The sequence below is a fragment of the Mytilus galloprovincialis genome, chromosome 2 (genome assembly GCF_965363235.1).
Source record: "Mytilus galloprovincialis chromosome 2, xbMytGall1.hap1.1, whole genome shotgun sequence".
NCBI classification, from domain to species: domain Eukaryota; kingdom Metazoa; phylum Mollusca; class Bivalvia; order Mytilida; family Mytilidae; genus Mytilus; species Mytilus galloprovincialis.
The window spans coordinates 18,106,814-18,129,015 of NC_134839.1; the positions used below are offsets into that span (position 1 = coordinate 18,106,814).

The 22,202-nt window shown below is 31.6% G+C and overlaps 1 protein-coding gene across 4 annotated transcripts in view; it reads left to right on the forward strand.

Moving 5' to 3' along the window:
* The window catches only part of LOC143063037 (choline transporter-like protein 2), a 152,273-nt gene extending 132,181 nt beyond the window's left edge, over positions 1 to 20,092 (forward strand). For all 4 annotated transcript variants that reach the window (XM_076234949.1, XM_076234950.1, XM_076234951.1 and 1 more), the window contains exons 22-23: positions 17,323 to 17,407; positions 19,610 to 20,092. In XM_076234949.1, the coding sequence (XP_076091064.1) occupies positions 17,323 to 17,407; positions 19,610 to 19,740 (216 nt within the window). In that variant the 3' untranslated portion in view covers positions 19,741 to 20,092. The remainder of the gene's footprint in view (positions 1 to 17,322; positions 17,408 to 19,609) is intronic.
* The last annotated feature ends 2,110 nt before the right edge of the window (positions 20,093 to 22,202 follow it).

Consider the following 22,202-nt stretch of genomic DNA (forward strand, 5'->3'; position numbering starts at 1 on the left):
CGTAGTGGACATTTTGATGTGTTTCGTAGTTGACATATTCACATGTTTTATTTTTTTCCCACAATCCCTATATTGCAATAGTAACAAGACTTATTGTATTCATCAAAGCACGTATTAAGCTGTACACTGATATTTTTTTCATAATTTTAAAACCAAATACTGAGGGAGATTTGACCCGTTTCGTAGTGGACATTAAAAAAAATACAGTATCACTCCGGTCCATTTGATGTGCTCAAATTTTTTAACCAACAATTTAACTGCCATTATAAAAGCATCACTTCTTTTGTAAGACCCTAATGTTTATACCTCTTGCAAACATTGCAAACAATGATTTTAAAAACTGTTTATTAACATAATTGGGTCCTACTAAAATGAGCCCTGGACCGCCCGGGTGAAGAAAATGCACCATGGGGAAAGAAAAAGTGCCTGGGGAAGAAAAATTAGCGCCCGAGGAAAAGAAAAGGCGCCCGGGAAAATATAAAAAATATTTTATAGGCATGAGACAACTTTGTGTCGATGAAATCAGTTATGAACATTGATTTTTGGGATACAATTGCTTTCAAGCAATCTGTAGACTTATACCATTGACTCAGGGCCATGCCCTAATGTCAACCGTTTTATTCTAAACATTAAGGAACATCCCAGATTCTTACGATTGTCTTGCTTTAAAAGGTAAAAACAAACAAAAGAATTGAACTTGAACGACTTTCCTGTAATGTTCTTCTCATTATCTTCATGTGTGATATTTCCCTTGACTTATATGAGTGTTTTTAACAATACGGAAAATCAGAATTAAGCAGTATTTATATTTAGTGTTTTTATACGCCCGTCAAAATTTTGACGGGACGTATTATGGTATACAAATGTCCGGTGTCCGTCCGTCTGTCTGTCTGTCTGTCCGTCCATCTGTCCGGCGTACTTTAACATGTCGCACCGTAACTTGAGAACGACTTATCCAAATTTCATGAAACTTAACATAGTTGTTTCTTATGATGGTCAAATGATCTGTATACTTTTTGGTGAAAATAAGATTAAAACTTTTTGAGTTACGGCACTTTGTAACTAAAACAGGGGTGTGTTTTTTTCACATGTCGCACCGTATCTCAAAAACGATTCTTGATTATGGCTTAAAACTTTAAACACTTCTTAGTTATATTAATCTTAATATCTGTATAGATTTTTGGTGATGATTCAAAATTTTATTTTTGAGTTATTGAGTATTTTGTAAAAAAGGGGGAGGTTTTTTTTTACATGTCGCACCATATCTCAAAAATTATTTATGATTATTTCTTAAAACTTTACACATGTCTTTGTTATAATAATCTAAAGATCTGTATACTTTTTGGTGATGATTCAAAATTTCATTTTTGAGTTATTGAGTATTTTGTAAAAAAGGGGGAGGTTTTTTTTTACATGTTGTGCCGTATCTCAAAAACAATTTATGATTATTGCTTAAAACTTTACACACTTCTTTGTTATATTAATCTAAAGATCTGTATACTTTTTGTTGATGATTCAAAACTTTATTTTGGAGTTATTGAGTATTTTGTTAAACAGGGGAGGGTTTTTTTACATGTCGTGCCGTATCTCAAAAATAATTTATGATTATTGCTTAAAACTTTACACACTTCTTTGTTATATTAATCTAAAGATCTGTATACTTTTTGGTTTTGATTCAAAATTTTATTTTAGTGATATTTAGTTTTTTTGTAAAAAAAAAAAGGGATGGGAGTTTCACATGTCCCACTGTGTCTCAAAAACAATATATGGTTATTGCTCAAAACTTTCTCAGAAACTATTTATGATTATTGCTTAAAACTTCCTTACAAGACGTCAGGCGTATCATGCGCTCATGGCGCAGCTGTTTATTATAAATTTAGAAACACATTGGAGGGAATTCCCCAGTTTTGATAAAATGCGAAAGTTCTCTGAATTTCGATAAATCTATTTCTGTCATATAAGAACTGAAGTGGAGTTTTTCTTATATGTCACCGTTATGGAACTGATATTTGATACTGTACTCTCATAAAGAAACAGAGAACCATCTAGTTCGTTTAAATATCATTTGATAAACGTTCTTGTTCCAAATCACAAGTCTAGGGTTTGTTTATGTAATTATGCGCATGCATATTAGTCCATCAGCTGGTAGGGCAAAAATTCAGTTCTGTGTTACACCCCAGGGTACCGCAATTTTTTTGTATAAATTTAAAGAGTAATATCTGAAGAATATTTTAAGAGGTGTTAGACTTTTGAAAAAGTGTCCAAAAGGGGTTAAAAGGGGACTTATTTAAGGGTATATCAAACAATTTGTTTTGCACATATTTACAGAAAAATGTAAAAATAATCAAGTATTCAGTACTATACTGTTTATTAAATGGAACACATCATATCTTATTAAAACGCAGGCTAATTTTTAAATCGTAGAGGACCAAGAATAAAAGGGGAGGGTAATTTCCAAAAGTCAAGTTTTTGAATGAAAAGTGCCATACGTACTAATTTTCTTGATGAAATGGTATATGTTTTCACATTGAAACATAGACCATAAAGTATATAAAGGCTGTTGAAAAAAAAATTAAAGGTAAGAAACACAAACATAAGCAACCAGAAATGCACGATTCTGTCACAAATTTATACATCATATTCATGAAATAAATCACATATTAAAACACACAAACCTGTCAGGGTTTCTAGATTTCTATTTTTTTTTTTTAATTTAACAATCGAATCACCATATTTTATGGTCACACAGAAGGTCAATCCATAGAATCATCATCAGTTTAGTCACATGCATCTACCGAATTATCATTATCATCATTTCCATCATCTTCGTCGTCATCATTAGCAATATCATTTTGATAATGCTTATATCTACAAGCTTTCGAGTATTAACATACAGCTATCTGTTCAGGATAAACCTTGTTGAACACATGACACATCTTTTTTTGCACAACCAGCTTTACATGAACAGCACATTAGAATTATCAAAGCATCTAACACTGGTTGGTCTAGCAAATTGATACTGATCAAAGTGCTCTAAACAATCCAACCATATAGTTGTTTGGCAACAGATCAGTGTTGTGTTTAAGAGCAGATTTCCAAATCTTCGTCTGAAAGTTGGCTTGTTTAATGTGCTTTAACATTGCATATTTTGCATTTCAAAACGTTCTGATCTTTATTCATCGATATTTTTAATTTCTTAGCCATATATAGAACACGAAAACCTCTGGAGTGTTTTGACAACTCTTCACCAACCTATTCAAAGGTTTCAACAAGATGGAATATACCTTCTGAAAACTTCACATTACGTGTCAAAAAGCCGAATGCTCTGCTTTTTTTCTTGACCAGACAAAACACTTACTGAATCACAACCTGTATTGGCGTGAAATCCTGGCAGTTTTCTACAAACATTCTCACCAAATTTCGCACACATTGATTGCACATTTAATAAAAGAGGGACGAAAGATACCAAAGCGACAGTAATCTGCATTTGGAAGATGTATCTGTCAGACTTACAATGTTAGAATTGATATGCAACTGTGAAAATAGTTAGCCAATACCTCCACATCAGTGTCAGAAGGTTTTTTTGACAAGGGAGTCGTAACCTTTGTCAGCTGCATGTTTTTGCATTAAGAAACATTTTTTTATCGGCTTCTTCCTGTTAGATTATAAGGGCCATTTTAAAAAAAATGAAGCAAAAGTGTGACATAGGGGGTCCAATTTCAAACTCAATATTTTTCATTTCTTTTTGTCTTACCCTATTACCGATACTTTAAATTTTATAATTCCAAAGTTTCAAGCAGAACGAAACAGACACATTGAATAATCTTAAATTTTAATAAGTTAACATACATCTCAAAACATTTGAACAGAAACCATACTACTTATAAACAAGTTTGGTAATAAAACAGTCAAGAAAACATCGCTCAAACCTTTTCCAAATGAAAGTCAATAGAATAAGAAAAATTTTAAAACCAAAATTTCCATCTTTTCTGCTAAATCATATAATAACAATAAAATTGAATAGCTTAATTTAAAAAAAATAATAATAACTAGTGATTGAAGTTTTTGCCAATAAAAAGAATCTTAATATATTTCAGTTAAAATAGTAAACTTTGAAAGCCCTGAGTTTTTGTGATCATTTGGAAAAATAAAAATGTCATTTCATTGTACCGTTATTATGTAATTGTATGTAGAAAAAGCCTTCTATTTTCAGTATTTTGTCACACTCCTGACATATTTTATAAAGATTGAAAAATGCTTTAAACTTGCACAAAAATTCACTTAACACATTGCTATATCATTGATTTCAATTACTGACATCTTTTGCCATAGAACAGGACTTTCTTTTTAGGGCCATTTAAAAAAAATACACAGAAAGGCACCCAAAAATGTCAGGAGTGTGACAACTGTCTTTAAACATCTACCAAAGAATACATAGGACTTAAATATTTTCTTCTTCTTTATTTTTCAGAAGTGACTATTCCAAAGAGAAGAAAAAAATTTATTACAACTGTGATATGTTTATATCATAAATGTGGGAGTGCATTATATATGTCAGGAGTGTGACACTTTTTTTAAGACATTTTCTGTCAATTCATAATTTCACAAGGACAAGTCCCACAAGTTTCTTTGTGTTAGAAATGTTGAAACCAAGTTATATTCCTATCATGTACCTCTTAAATGTGTTATTTATCATGATTGTTTTGGCACAATGAGTTTTAATTTGTAATTTTTCTATTTTTTGTGCACAGTAATGCAAATTTATCAAAGGAAATAAGTGTGTACAACTAAAATATCATATAGGAAAGTGAGGAAATGAATTTTGTGCAAAAAAGAACAATCATTTTGATTTAAAATGGAATATTTAAAGAAGTTTCAAGGATTAACCATTTAGATGTAATTCGTCACACTCCTGACATGAATTTAACAATTTAAGAAAAATATGAAAATTCGCTTTATTTTTAGGACAGATAATTGAAAGACAGCTAGTAAAATGAAGAAACTCTTGGTAAAACTTCCATTCCTTAAAACATCTACTAGATTTGCTGAAATTAGCAGGGCAAAATTTTCTAAAAGAAATGATTCAAAGAAAGAGACTTCGAAAGAGAGGACCCGCAAATACTGGCTGAAACTGAAATTAAAAAATGAGGAGTTGGAACATCTTAAAATAAAAACTTATAAAACCAAGCTAACAAAAAAAAGCTTAAAGAAAGAAGAACTTTGAATCCCAAATTTGATAAACAATATAAAGAAAAACAAAAGCAGAGAAACAGTAGAAAAAAAGGAAGATTGATAAAAAAGAAGTTGGGTTGAATAAGGACTTAGAATCGAACAAAAACAGCTCAAAAATTCAAATGAGAACAGATCTGTGACTGTGTCAGATTCCAGATCTACAGTGAGAAAACCTGCACAACACACAAGAAAACAATTGCCACAAAACAAAAATGCTTATAAATGATCTCTTCAAGAAGGCCCTTTCTTCTGGGTGTAGCATTTTTAATGATGTGTTTCAAAGTACTCGTCCAAGCATTTTTGTTTTGTGGCAGTTGTTTTCTTGTGTGTTGTGCAGGTTTTCTCACAGTAGATCTGGAATCTGACACAGTCACAGATCTGTTCTCATTTGAATCTGAGCTGTTTTTGTTCGATTCTAAGTCCTAATATATTCAACCCAACTTCTTTTTTATCTTTCTTCCTTTTTTTCTACTGTTTCTCTGCCACTGCCTTTGTTTTTCTTTATATTGTTTATCAAATTTGGAATTCAAAGTTCTTCTTTCTTTAAGCCTTTTTTTGTTAGCTTGGTTTTATAAGTTTTTATTTTAAGATGTTCCAACTTCCTCTGATCATTTTTTAATTTCAGATTCAGCCAGTATTTGCGGGTTCTCTCTTTCCAAGTCTCTTTCTTTGAATCATTTCTTCTAGAGAATTTTGCCTGGCTTATGTCAGCAAGTATAGTTGATGTTTTAAGGAATGGAAGATTTACCAAAAGTTTCTTTATTTTACTAGCTGTCTTTCAAATATCTGTCCTAAAAATAAAGCTGATCTTAATATTTTTCTTAAATTGTTAAATTCATGTCAGGAGTGTGACGAATTACATCTAAATGGTTAATCATTGAAACATCTTTAAATATACCATTTTAAATCAAAATAATTGTTCTATTTTGTACAAAATTCATTTCCTCACTTTCCTATATAATATTATAGCTGTACACACTTATTTCCTTTGATAAATTTGCATTACTGTGCACAAAAAATAGAAAAATGACCAATTAAAACTTATTGTGTCAAAACAATCATGATAGATTACACTTTTAAGAGGTAAATGATAGGAATATAACTTGGTTTTAACATTTCTAACACAAAGAAACTTGTTGAACTTGTCCTTGTGAAATTATGAATTGACAGAAAACGCTTTAAAAAAAGCGTCACACTCCTGACATATATAATGCACTCCCACATCTATGATATAAACATATCACAGTTGTAATAATTTTTTTTCTTCTCTTTGGAATAGCCACTTCTGAAAAATAAAGAAGAAGAAAATATTTAAGTCCTATGTATTCTTTGGTAGATGTTTAAAGACAGTTGTCACACTCCTGACATTTTTGGGTGCCTCTCTTTGGTGTCCATTAAAACAATAAAATGTGTGATTTAGAGCACCAACATACCCTTAATTATAGTGCTAATATACCAATACAAACTTATTTCCCATACTGGCATTATTGGACTTTAAAACATGGTTATAAGGAAGCTTTAATTTTAAAAGTGTCATTTTTTGAAAGACTTTATTTTTTGTACATACCTTCACAATAAAGGTCAGTGATTACTTATCTTAAAATTTTATTGGACAAAATTACAAAAATATTTAAGACTAATAATGTAGCAACTACCAGAAATATTTCAGTATAGCATAAAAACTATCCACCTTTTTCAATTCTACTTTGAAAATTTCTAATTTTTTAAATGTCACGCTAAAAGCGTCACACTCCTGACAAAAATGGCCTGTTTTTAAAACATTTCTCTGCAGTGGTTTGAGATATCTTCATGACACTTTGCAGCAAGCTAGCCCTGACTATCCTGCATTTTATAACACCTGTGTTATAGTTCTAAACTTAACTAATTTAAAAATATACCACAAAAAGTAAAAAGCTTCATTTTTTTTGAAATGGCCCATAAGCTAAAACAATTCTAAGCTATTTTATTTTCAACATATATTTTGTGGCACATACTTCCATGTGATACAAATAAATCAATACATTCAAGTGTAAATTATAAGATTGTTTACTCTTTGCAAAACCAAAGAATTCAACAAAAGCAACTTTGTTTCCCCCAACTAACAAACATTTCTTCCATTCCCAAGAACACGATTGTGATGGTTTAGAACTTATCATAATGATTTGCCCTCCCAAGGACCTGCCGTTCTAATTTCTTTATGAATATTGTGGGATAATAATCAGTGACAAAAGCAATGCGGGACCACTTTTCGAAACTAAAAGGATGGTTTTTAAAATAATAATTGCCAAATCGAAAAAAAGTGCTTGGTATCCTAGTAAAGAATTGAATAACTGCCATGTCATCAAATATCCACATGCTTTCCTAAGGAATGAGCCTTTTCTAAAAGACCACACAGGACATATTTTAATTTTTCATTACATGTGTACCATCAAAGTTTGCAAGAGACATTGAAAGAGGACCTAATTCAAACTGGAGAACCTATCACATAACCAACTATCTTGTCTTGGCTATGACAAGCAGTCGACATTTTTTTTTATCTGCTCTCAATGTTTTGTTGTTCTTATCAGCCAATAACCGCTTGCCTTTTATTTCCTTTTTTAAAAATGTAAGCAATGATTTTCTTTTGAGTGTTTTGAAGATATCGGTTGACTTTTGAATAAGCCGTTCCGTAATGAAAATTTCTGAAGCAAATTTTCCCTTTTCATAGGCGTTTAGAAGGTCGCACATTAATTCCGAAGAAGCAACATAACCCGTGAACAAGCCATATAACTACTCAGATGTTATAATGGAACTGGCCAGCTTTGCAGTGTCTGAAACAATTTCAAAACATCAGTTTCGTCTCGCTTCATTCGAGTTTTTCTGAGTTCTTTCTGGGCGGATGTTTCAGGGTTAACCATTCCTACCAAATCTCGACATTTTAAGGATATTGAAGCTCTTTCATGTGCATAATTTTAGCAACCAACGTTTATCAGAATCTTTATTTAAACTGAAACCAACAAAACCATTTTTGTCGAGCCTGCAACTTTTGTTGCAGAAAGCTCGACATAGGGATAGTGATCCGGCGGCGGCGGCGGTGTTAGCTAACTTCTTAAAAGCTTTATATTTTGGAAGGTGGAAGACCTGGATGCTTCATACTTTGTATATAGATGCCTCATGTTACGAAGTTTCCGTCAGTTACATGTCCAATGTCCTTGACCTCATTTTCATGGTTCAGTGACCACTTGAAAAAAAAGTTCAAATTTTTTGTAATGTTGAATTCTCTCTTATTATAAGTAATAGGATAACTATATTTTATATGTGCGTACCTTGCAAGGTCCTCATGTCTGTCAGACAGTTTTCACTTGACCTCGACCTCATTTCATGGATCAGTGAACAAGGTTAAGTTTTGGTAGTCAAGTCCATATCTCAGATACTATAAGCAATAGTATATTGGGCTAGTATATTCAGTGTATGGAAGGACTGTAAGGTGTACATGTCCAACTGGCAGGTGTCATCTGACCTTGACCTCATTTTCATGGTTCAGTGGTTATAGTTAAATTTTTGTGTTTTGGTCTGTTTTTCTCATACTATATGCAATAGGTCTGCTATATTTGTTGTATGAAATGATTGTAAGGTGTACATGTCTAGCGGGAAGATGTCATCTGACCTTGACCTCATTTTTATGGTTCAGTGATTATAGTTAAGTTTTTGTGTTTTGGTCTGTTTTTCTCATACTTTATGCAATAGGTTTACTATATTTGTTGTATGGAATGATTGTAAGGTGTACATGTCTAGCAGGCAGATGTCATCTGACCTTGACCTCATTTTCATGGTTCAGTGGTCAAAGTTAAGTTTTTGAGTTTTGGTCTTTTTATCTAATACTATATGTCATAGGTCAACTATATTTGGTGTATGGAAATATTTTATGATCTATATGTCAGTCGTGAAGGTTTTATTGTCGAGCCTGCAACTTTTGTTGCAAAAAGCTCAACTTAGGGATAGTGATCCGGCAGCGGCGGTGTTAGCTAACTTCTTAAAAAGTTTTATATTTTAGAAGGTGAAAGACCTGGATGCTTCATACTTTGTATATAGATGCCTCATGTTATGAAGTTTCCGTCAGTCACATGTTTAATGTCCTTGACCTCATTTTCATGGTTCAGTGACCACTTGAAAAAAAAGTTCAATATTTTTGTAATGTTGAATTCTCTCTTATAAGTAATAGGATAACTATCTTTGGTATGTGCATACCTTGCAAGGTCCTCATGCCTGTCAGACAGTTTTCACTTGACCTCGACCTCATTTCATGGATCAGTGAACAAGGTTAAGTTTTGGTGGTCAAGTCCATATCTCAGATACTATAAGCAATAGGGCTAGTATATTTGGTGTATGGAAGGACTGGAAGGTGTACATGTCCAACTGGCAGGTGTCATCTGACCTTGACCTCATTTTCATGGTTCAGTGGTTATAGTTAAGTTTTTGTGTTTTGGTCTGTTTTTCTCATACTTTATGCAATAGGTCTACTATATTTGTTGTATGGAATGATTGTAAGGTGTACATGTCTAGCGAGCAGATGTCATCTGACCTTGACATCATTTTCATGGTTCAGTGGTCAAAGTTTTTAAGTTTTGATCTTTTTATCTAATAATATATGCCAAAGGTCAACTATATTTGGTGTATGGAAATATATTAGAATCTATATGTCAGTCCCGCAGGTTTTATTTGACCATGACCTCAATTACACGGTTCATTGGACAGTGTTAAGTTTTTGTGTTTTGGTCTATTTTTCTTAAACTATAAGTAATAGGTCAAATATATATTTGTTGTATGGAAGCATTCTTAGCTGTACATGTCTGCCTGGTATGGTTCATCTGACCTTGACCTCATTTTCATGGTTCATTGGTCTTTGTTTAACTATCTTGTATAATGTTAAGTTTATGTGACAGTTGTAATAACGCTTTATACTTAGGACTATCAACATAATATCAATGATTAGTAAAGAAGGCGAGACATTTCAGTGTGTGCACTCTTGTTTCATAAATATTTCGTTACACATTCACTTTATAAAATAATTTGTCTCACAAAAACATCATAAACCGACAATTAAATGTTTGCTTTCAGTTGCAAATTGATAATGCTTATGAGTGAATACATTGTACATGTTGTATGCTGAATCAAAGACGGTAATTTGATGATTTCCGGTATTTCACGAGTATTTGCACGTACATATATTTTATTAAATAATTCATATTTTAAACGATATATAAATACTGCAAATGATTTAAACATTGCATAATGATTAGTTCTCAAGTTTAATAAACTAAAACGTGTAATTGTATAACGAATTTCTTTATGAAAGGAGAAAATATGCCATAATTTGAACCCAAAAAATCGGATTGTTTGTAATGTAAAAAACATTATTTTTTTTAAAACAAAAAATCTTCCGAGTTACATTTGATATGATAGTTTTGTATCTGTTTTAGTTTTTTAAACCTATACTTTATTTTTTTTTTAATCGCTTTATCTTAAAAATTTTAATTAAAAATTACTTAGTTGTGATTGCTAAATGAGGGGACCATTGGAAGGGACGTTTTTAATCCTCTTTTGGACACTTTTTTTTTAGTCTAATACCTTGTATTTTATCAATAAGAAAATAAAGTTGAATTCTATCCAAAAAAATCACGGTACCCTGAGGTGTAACACAAACTCCTTAACTAGCGCGCTTTTGAGAACTAGCTGATGGACTATATAGTTTTCTTGACTGCAAGGGGTATCAGATTGAATGGTTGCTCTGGATTCCCCACTCCATTGATTAATTTGAAACTCATGGGATCCTTTCTATGTCTGTCTGCTATTGAGGGTTATTGTTGTTGCATAATTTTAAATCATATGCATCATTTAAATTAAAATACATGTAGTCCACATCGTAAAGGTGTAACTACATACACCCCTTCAGCCAAAATGGAGTCTTCCATATTATTGTTTCAAGTTGTCTCCCTGGGACAATTTAAACAGAGGAGTGTGTACGGAAAGGAGTCATGCCCACTGACCTAAAGGAAATTAAATATTTAAAGAGTTAGAAATGGGGTTCATCGTAGAATAAACGGTGATAAGATACGAAGTGAAATACCTTCTCTTACTCTCAGTGACTGCTGTGGAAAGTAAACTTGGAATTGATAGTACAAAAATAAAACACAATTAAAAACCAATTCTTCAGAGAACAATTGAAGGTCTTTCCACCTCAGTAATAAGAATGAAATTTAAAAAACGATGTTAGAAAATGTCACTCCGTGTTGATGTAATGTGGTAAATCAAACTGATATAAAAAAAAAAATGAAGATTGATAGGTTTATGCAGTAGACTTAATTGTTTTATAATGAACCAGAGAGAAATTTTAGCAAAGGTCAAAATCTAGAACGTCAAATGACCTTTGACCTTGACCTCAATTTTGAGATCATAACTCAGTGATCTCAAATCAAAAGTCAAAAGACCCCAGGTTAATCACTTGGATGGTTGTGGAGAAATACTGATTTCAAATACATAAGTGGAGAAAACTATAAGGGTTAACCAAAACTCTTCGACTTAAATAGGTTGAAGTTGCGCCTTATTGTAAACAGTTATTTGGCAAACACATTATTTCATTTACTGTAACAGTTTCTTTTGAAAAACGATATCAAGCAAAATTTTAAATTTATAACATGACCTTGACCTTTGACCTTGACCTCAATTTCCTTCAAATGGACCAAGGACTTCATATCAAAAGAATGAAGACCTTTTTGACTTATAAAGTATGAATTGATCCAACAAATCGCCTATCTTAAATTTTCAAAGGGAAATAACTCCCATAAGATTTCTTCTGATCACTCCAGTCAAAATTAACCAAATCATTCTTAAGAGTAGACGAACTATTTGGTGAAAACAGTTTGTTAAAATCTTTTACGGTTTTAGAGATATAGCGATAACAAGAAAAAGGGGACGCGGGAATAACTCCTATAAGAATAAGTGTTCAGTCACACAGGGTGAGTTTTGAAACCCCCAGTAGTGTACAACATCCTTGGCCAAAAATCCATTCGATATGTTGTAAGACAAAAAAGCATCTAAATTAAAAACCAATTGTTCAGAGAACCATTGATGGTCTTTCCACCAGTAAAGATCTGATATGAAAATATTAAAATTTAGTTTTAAATGTCAATTTTAGCGTCAAATGACAGCTTATTGAAAGCTGATTCCAAAAATATATGGTTTCTATACAAAAAGATATAAATAAGGAAGATCATTTTTTACTTCCGGTTTAAAATATGTTACTTCTGGTAATTTTTTTATAGTTTACTTGACACTGATTTCAAAAATATATGGTTCTACATACTTTTTCATTAATTTAGTACAAAATATAGCTACTTCAGGTTTACAAAAGGTCACTTCCGCTTGGCTTTTTCTAGATCACGTTGCTTGCAAACTAATTCCCATGTAAGTCCCATGTCTTGATCATGTATACATATGAGGTAAAAGCAAAGGTCAAAATCTAGAACGTTACATTTACCTATGACGTTGAGCTCAATTTCGAGGTCAACAACCAAGGACCTCAAATCAAAAGATTCTAGGTCTCTACTATATATTGTTAATGAGTTGTATTACCTTACAACTAATATTAGATATAAAAGGGGGAAAAACTTGCATCAAATGTCTACATACTCTTTTGACTAAAATTTACGTGTTACAACATGTGGCAACTAACAATTTAGTGAAAATAATTTGTCGATATGTTATACAGCTTTTGAAAATAAGTGAAAATGAGCCAAAATCAAAATTTGAAATATGACCTTTGACCTTGACTTTATTTTCATTTTTTTGGACCAAGGATCTCAAATCAAAGACCCTATGTCTCTATCACTTATGGTTTACCAGTAAGAAATACATATTCTTATATCAAACATAAAAGGGGGAAAACTCTAATATGGAATCTATTTACAGCTTCGGTCAAAATAAAACAGAACATCCTGAGGAGATAACGAGCAATTTGGAAAAATAAGTTTGTCAGTTTCTTATACGGTTGCGAAGCCTTAGAGATAGCAAGAAAACAGTGTTCGGGGAGATAACTCTTATATGGGAAAGTATTCGGTTAAGCAGAGTTGGTTTCAAAAGCGTATAAACTGTTTGATATCATATTCCAAAAATCTAAGCGACATCTTGCGAAACAAACAAAAAAGCGAAGGGAAAAAATTAGGGGGAAGAAGGGAAAAAAAAATTAATAATAATCAGAAGAAATCCAATAGGTCTTTCCACGGAAAAGTGGAAAGACCTAATAATAATCAGAAGAAAAGCAATAGGTCTTTCCACGGAAAATTGGAAAGACCTAATAATCAGAAGAAAAACAAAAGGTCTTTTCAAGAAAATTAGAAAGACCTAATAAGTACATTGCTCATACACTTGTATGCAGGATTGGCTATTTTTAAAGTTGAGTAACTATTCAGATTACGAAAATTACATTTTACATGTGCAGTTGAATTAGTTTTAAAAATACTATCCAGCTATACCAGGGCTGCAAAAAATGCGTGAGACTCATGCATGTTCATGCTTTTTTGCAGCATTATCCCTTGTTCTTTTTTTTCTCTTTGATCTTTTCAATTTTGGCCAAATCTCACGCATTAGCTTTATGAAAAGTTGGCAGAACTGCTATACATGTGTCAATGAAAACAATAGCAATCGTATCCCTCAGAGCATTCTGCTCTTTGATTTTTTTATATTTTAGACAAGTAATTTTCAAATTCAGATAATAGACATTTGTAACAAAGCACAAAGACAAGTATGAATGTTTCAATTTTAACAATAATATATGAATACTATTTCGAAAGACAGATAATACTGGATCACAGTTTATGCGGAAGATTTATAAAATGTAAGACATCAAAAGACAGTTTTTCAAAAACGATATCAAAATGAAAAATGTAAGAAAATAACTTAAATTTCACAGATAAATATTAATTATACCCCCGCTTTGAAAAAAAGGGGGTATACTGTTTTACCTCTGTCTGTCCTTCCGTCAGTCCATCAGTCCATCAGTCTGTCAGTCAGTCCGTCCTTCCCATGAATATTTTTCGTCACATTTTTCTCAGGAACTACACTACCAGGATTTCTGAAATTTGGTTTCAGGCTTGATATAAGTCAGCTATACTGTGTGATGCGTTTTCAGATTCATCACTCGACAACTTCCTGTTTACCGAACACTTGTATGATTTTACACATGATAGCCAAGTTGAAAATTTTCGTCACATTTTTCTCAGGAACTACAATACAAGGATTTCTGAAATTTGGTTTCAGGGTTTATATAAGTCAGCTATACCGTGTGATGCGTTTTCAGATTCATCACTTGACAACTTCCTGTTTACCGAACACTTATATGATTTTACCCAAGATAGCCAAGTTAAAAATTTTCGTCACAATTTTCTCAGAAACAACAATACAAGGATTTCTGAAATTTGGTTTCAAGGTTTATATAAGTCAACTATACCATGTGATGTGTTTTCAGAGTCATCACTCAATAACTTCCTGTTTACCGAACACTTGCATATTTTTACACTATTAATATTATCCACTTGCGGTGGGGGTATCATCAGTGAGCAGTAGCTCGCAGTTTAACTTGTTTAATCAAAATTAAAAGAGTTACACATAATAAATCAGCAAATAAAGCAGTACAATACATACTGTAAAAAAAAGTTAAAACAAGGGGATAAAGAGCAGGAGTTTGGTTTAAAACTATAGCATTAAAACCCTGATAAGCATAGCCATTGAAACAGTTTTAGTTTTATAAAAAGATATAATAAATCTGTATCAGTATCTGCATAAAAAAGTGTTCACCATGCAGTTGCGAAAATATTACACCTCATGCAGCCACTTAGTATTTTTAAATAACAAAATATACGTTTTGATCGAGGACAGTATGGTTCATGATTCTTCTATATACTCTTATTTATATTTATTTACTTACTTATATACAATTTTGAAATCAAAATGTAAAAGTGTAACTTGACAACACTTTAGATGTAGCATCTTACATATCCCCATTTATATTAAGGACAAAACAAGCAATGATTATTTTTTATTAAGGAAAAAATTATTGTTATAAAATATTATTATAATTTATAATTTTCTTCTCCGGGCGCTAATTTCCTTTCCCCAGGCGCTATTTCTTTTTATGGGCGCTCCCCGGTGCTTTTTAGTAGGACCGAAAAATTTAATGACTTCTTTTCGTAGTGGACATTTTGTCAGGGACACATCTTCTAAAATTAAAAATCCTTTGTCAAAAGCTGTTTATTTAAGGTAGATCATAAGTAAATAATTTTTAAGACAGAATTTTCTTATACTTATAGCCAGAATGAAGACTTTAATATGCTCTTTTCAAAAATATAATAAAAAAGTAGGGGTCACCGTGCTATTTTTCAAGCTATGAGTCGTTGAAAATTGCCTAAATTTGGTTAAATTGTTCATGGAAAATCACATTTGTGTGCATAAAAAAAAATCTATTTGATAGAATTTTGAAATAAATTGTGAAAAGATAGGTTTTGTAATATGTTTAAAGAAAATAAAAAGAAAAAATGGTGTCATCGAACTTGTTTTCTTGCTACAAGTAAAAAGAAAAAAAATCCCTATCTGTCCAGTATAAAGTTTTTACTAAAAGAGTTATCTTCCTTTAAATGGCTCATTTGAAAAAAATGATTCTAAAAGCAAAAAAAAAATTTTTTTTTTAAATATTTTGAGTTGTACAATAAAAGGGCCAAGTGAGCTTTTCCCATCACTTTGCGTACGGCGTCGGCGTCGTCGTCCGGCGTCATCCGTCGTCGTTAACTTTTACAAAAATTTTCTCCTCTGAAACTACTGGGCCAAATTAAACCAAACTTGGCCACAATCATCATTGGGGTATCTAGTTTTAAAAATGTGTGGCGTGACCCCGCCAACCAACCAATATGGTGGCCGCCATGGCTAAAAATAGAACATAGGGGTAAAATGCAGTTTTTGGCTTATAACTCAAAAACCAAAGCATTTAGAGTAAATCTGACTGGGTAAAATTGTTTATCAGGTCAAGATCAATCTGCCTTGAAATTTTCAGACAAATCAGACAACCTGTTGTTGGGTTGCTGCCCCCGAATTAGTAATTTTAAGGAAATTTTGCAGATTTTGGTTATTATCTTGAATATTATTATAGATAGAGATAAACTGTAAACAGCAATAATGTTCAGCAATATAAGATCTACAGATAAGTCAACATGACCAAAATTGTCAATTGACCCCTTAAGGAGTTATTGCCGTTTGTAGTCAATTGTTAACAATTTTCATAAATTTTTGTTAATTTTTGTAAATTTTTAGGAAATATTTTCCACTGTAATTACTGGTCCAAGTTCATTATAGATAGAGATAATTGTAGCAACAAGAATGTTCAGTAAAGAAAGATCTACAAACACATCACCATCACAAAAACACCATTTTGTCATAAATTTATTTGTGTCCATTGATAATATGCACATAGACCAAGGTGAGCGACACAGGCTCTTGAGAGCCTCTAGTTTCACAATATTTTAGAGTATGAAAGTTGAACAGGCGGTCCAGGGACATGCCATTTTGGTCATTTTGAATCATTCAGGAATCAATATCATATTAATCCCTCTAAAATAAGTATGTTTCTTTGCTTAAAAATGTTAAATCTAATTCAATGTACTGACTGCACAAAAAATTACTTGTAAAGATTAAACACATTTTTTTTAAAGTGGCTGGGACAAGAAAATCATGATTATTGAAAAACGCCCATACCAGGCTTATGGGTTACCAAACTTGTTTGAAAGCTACATGCTGTGAACATTTATACATGGAAAGTGCATTGTTATATGAATAGAAAAAAAATTTAATGACAAAACTATCTAATAAAATATGAAAATAAAAAAATGGGTTCACTCTCTATATATATATATATATATAAAACAATTTTTTTACTGTACATTCCATAATAGATGAAAAAACCAAAACAATATGCATTAATTAGACAAATGAACATTGTTATCAATATTTAGATAAAAAGTCTTACAGATTAATTGGTTTATTATAGTTATTTTTCTCTCATTTTAGCTAATAACAGTGGGATCATATGTTATAGCCAGTTGTTTCTTCAGCGTATATGACATGGCAGTGGACACACTTTTCTTATGTTTTTGTAAGTTATAGTATATATTGAATTTGTTGGATCCATATTATGTGGAATGCCTATAAATATTCACAGTGGTCAAGTTATTTGCATATTTTTGCAAATTTTTGAAATACCTAAGTTTCCTTAAATCTGGGGGTCAATTCGGTTAATAGAAAAACTGTCTTTACACAGGAAGAAATTGTCCTTTGCAATTGCAGGAATGCCATTTCTTCCTGTTTCATTATACTGATCCTTCAAATGAAAATCAGTTTTTAATTAGGTTTAAACCTGTTATCCTAAAGCTAGTAAATTAAAGTTTTGGTTGTCTTGCTTGCTTTGTTTGTGTTAATGTTTTCTCAAGCATTGTAATTAATATTGACATCTGCAAACAAACAAATAAGCGGAGTTAAACCTGTATATAGGTCAACATTGGCGGATCCAGGGGGGGTTCCGGGAGTTGGAACCCCCCTTTTTTTTGGCCGATCAATGTATTTGAATGGGGACATGTGGTTGGAACCCCCCTTTATCCTGGGTTAAGAACCCCCCTTGGCTGGATCCGCCCCTGGTCAATTTGATTACTAGTATTTAATAATGTCCAATCAAATTTTAGTATAATTAATACAAGTTTTTATATTGTTTTCAGATGTCAATCTTGGTTACAATGCTTGAGCAAACATTGACACAAGTGAATAAAGCAAGCAAGAAGCCAAACCTTTCTTAGTTACATGTGACTGTTATATAAAAATATTAATATAATATATAACAACAGACCAGAGTATACTGATTTGTACCACTACAATATAATAGTTATTACTGTGAGGTTGAATTTCCTGTCATTTATTCCTCATCCACACACGAAGTTGTCTCAGTAAAAAATAAATATCTGTACATTAACCTCACTCTCAGGTATAGTGATGTAATTTACTTCCTGAGACAAGTGCTTGTGACCATCCACAAGAACTTACAATCATCTAATGTTAAGTACTTCAGTACTTTGATATTTTCTGAGACAAGTGCTTGTGACCATCCCCAAGAACTTGCAGTCATCTGATGTTCAGTACTTCAGTACTTTGATTTTTTCTGAGACCAGTGCTTGTGACCATCCACAAGAACTTGCAGTCATCTGATGTTTAGTACTTCAGTATTTTGATCATATTTGTTAACCTAACAGTAATTGGTGGTTTACTGCATATATTGTTCGATAGCAGGTGTTCCATATTTTCTCAGGATGATTTGATTTATTTCGACCATACTTCGTGATTCCCTATTAAATTGTTAACAAAGACAGTTATTCCCTATAAAATTTGTAACAAAGACATGTTATATAGGTGTTTTTTTTTTATGGATCTGTCTGTAATAAATAGTCTGGAATTAACTTGTTTTTCTAACAAGAAATTAATCTCTATTATCCTTCGGTTTAAAAAAATATTTTGTTTGTCCAAATATACATCTTTGTATAAAAAAATTTTTTTTTGCTGATATAATCGTTAGCTCTATTTTCTTGAATAGAATTATTCTTGCTGATATAACTTTTTTCATTCACACTAGAATAATTGGTTTCTTAAGAAAATCCCAATTAACTGTAAGAATAAATCTTGTAACTAATCTAATTAAGGATGTTTGCCACTCTGTTTCAAACTAACAAGCTATCTATTAGACTGTTATAAATTAATAGTATAGAAATAAAGGAAATCAAATAGACCAAAAAAATGAAGGAGGTCCAGATATTAGCCGTTAAAAACTTGGCAGGAATTGATTCTTAGTAGACCTTTCTTAACTTTAACCATAAAAAATAAGAAGGTGTTTATAGGAAAGGGAGAGTCACACAATTAGAATAATGAAACAGATTTTATCATAAAATATTTAAATGCGATAAAATAAACAATAGTGTATAATATGTTTTTAAAAAACAAAATGCTTTTCTGGTAATAGAAACAAAATGAAATGAATCCAACGTATAAATAACATCTTAATAACTATAGATATTTGCAGCATTAAATCGAAGATACTGTGGATTGATTTAAATTCGTTAAATACCAATTTTCATTGGAACAGGGGAATCATGAATGTATTTAGACTTTGCCAAAACCATGAAATTTGATATCCACCAAAAATACATTTTTTCCTTAATCCACAAAAATTTGTACCAAAGAAAATGAATAAATGCAGTAATGGAATTTCGTCACCCCAAAAAAATTTAACTTGTTATTAATTATGAACTTTTTTTAGTGGAAGATTTGGAAAGAAATGATGGAACTGAACAGAAACCTTACTATATGGGAAAAGAACTGATGAAAATTTTAGGCAAGAAGAATACAAAGCCAAAAGTATCAAAACAGGAGAGAGATGAGGATTACTAATTAAATTCACCATTACATCTTACTATCTGTGATAGGACTAATGCTGTACAATCATTTATATAATCACGACTGTTACATGACTTATTAAGCCATTACATGTCAACGCTGTCTCTATTGTACATAACTGTGTTATCGAAAATATTATATAAACAGATGTTATGCTATTGTATGAAGTTTAATCACTAAGAATATTTATATATCTTTAATTTATTTATCAGTATTAAAATTATGTATATATTGTAAATTCTTAAATTAAGGTGATTGTTTAAAAAAGACATTCTTATTCCTATCATGTATATTTCTGTTTAAAATTTGCCAAGAGTTGTATGAATAAATTTTGTATTTCAATCAATATTTGACCATTTTAAATACATCCATCTTCCAAATCGATGAGCCGAGTGGCCAAAGCTACTAAGTTACTACTGTAATCACTAGCCAGTCAACACTGAGGTTGTGAGTTCAAACCCGGCTCAAGCTGGTGCAATCTTAACGACTAGGATTGTCAGTTTTCCTATCGAAGGTTGGTGCTTCTCAGAGCACTTCGGCTTCCTCCACCAGTAAAAACGTGCCGCCACTTAATAGCCAAAAAGTGATGCTTAGAAGTGGTGTAAAAACATCAAAAATCAAAATTCAAATCCAATTAAAAATTTAGAATGTAGAACAAAAAGTCACAGGGCAAGAAGTCACAGGAAAATAGTCACAATTCAGTTTTGAGTTTATATTTCTTTGAAAAAGAAATAACTTATTTTTAAAAACATTTTTGTATTTTTATACGACTGCAAAAATTGAAAATTTTTTGGTTGTATATTGGTATCACGTTGGCGTCGTCGTCGTCCGAATACTTTTAGTTTTTCGCACTCTAACTTAGTAAAAGTGAATAGAAATCTATGAAATTTTAACACAAGATTTATGACCACAAAAGGAAGGTTGGGATTGATTTTGGGAGTTTTGGTCCCAACATTTTAGGAATTAGGGGCAAAAAAGGGCCCAAATAAGCATTTTCTTGGTTTTCGCAAAATAACTTTAGTTTAAGTAAATAGAAATCAATGAAATTTAAACACAAGGTTTATGACCGCAAAAGGAAGGTTGGGATTGATTTTGGGAGTTGAGGTCCCAACAGTTGAGGAATTAGGGCCCAAATAAGCATTATTCTTGGTTTTCGCACCATAACTTTAGTATAAGTAAATAGAAATCTATGAAATTTAAACACAAAGTTTATGACCATAAAAGGAAGGTTGGGATTGATTCCCAACAGTTTAGGAATAAGGGGCCCAAAGGGTCCAAAATTGAACTTTGTTTGATTTCATCAAAATTGAATAATTGGGGTTCTTTGATATGCCGAATCTAACTGTATGTAGATTCTTAATTTTTGGTCCTGTTTTCAAATTGGTCTACATTAAGGTCCAAAGGGTCCAAAATTAAACTTTTAGTTTGATTTTAACAAAAAATGAATCCTTGGGGTTCTTTGGTATGCTGAATCTAAAAATGTACTTAGATCTTTGATTATTGGCCCAGTTTTCAAGTTGGTCCAAATCGGGGTCCAAAATTAAACTTTGTTTGATTTCATCAAAAATTGAATAATTGGGGTTCTTTGATATGCCAAATCTAACTGTGTATTCAGATTCTTAATTTTTGGTCCAGTTTTCAAATTGGTCTACATTAAAGTCCAAAGGGTCCAAAATTAAATTAAGTTTGATTTTAACAAAAATTGAATTCTTGGGCTTTTTTGATATGGTGAATCTAAACATGTACTTAGATTTTTGATTATGGGCCCAGTTTTCAAGTTGGTTCAAATCAGGATCCAAAATTATTATATTAAGTATTGTGTAATAGCAAGAAATTTTCAATTGCACGGTATTCAGCAATAGCAAGAAATCTTCAATTGCACAGTATTGTGCAATAGCAAGAAATTTTCAATTGCACTGTATTGCGCAATAGCAAGAAATCTTCAATTGCACAGTATTGTGCAATAGCAAATATTTTCAATTGCACAGTATTGCGCAATAGCAAGAAATATCTAATTGCACAATATTGTGCAATAGCAAGAAATTTTCAATTGGAGTTATCTTTCTTTGTCCAGAATAGTAGTTGAATCAACTTAAATCATTGTTTTATACAATTTACAATGTATATTCACTTTTACTACCAACTGATAAATTAAAACAATCTTTACCATTCAGTGATAACAAGCACTTTATTTTACATTTTAATATTTTATGATGTATTTAAATGAGTAGTTATTGTTGCAAACTCCATTAGAAATTTGAATTGAGATCAGTTTTGGAAAAAGGGAAAGGGGGATGTGAAAAAAAAATGGGGGGGGGTAAATTTTTCTCATTTCAGATTTCATAAATAAAAAGAAAATTTCTTCAAACATTTTTTTGAGAGGATTGATATTCAACAGCATAGTGAATTGCTCAAAGGTAAAAAAAAATATTTTAAGTTCATTAGACCACATTCAT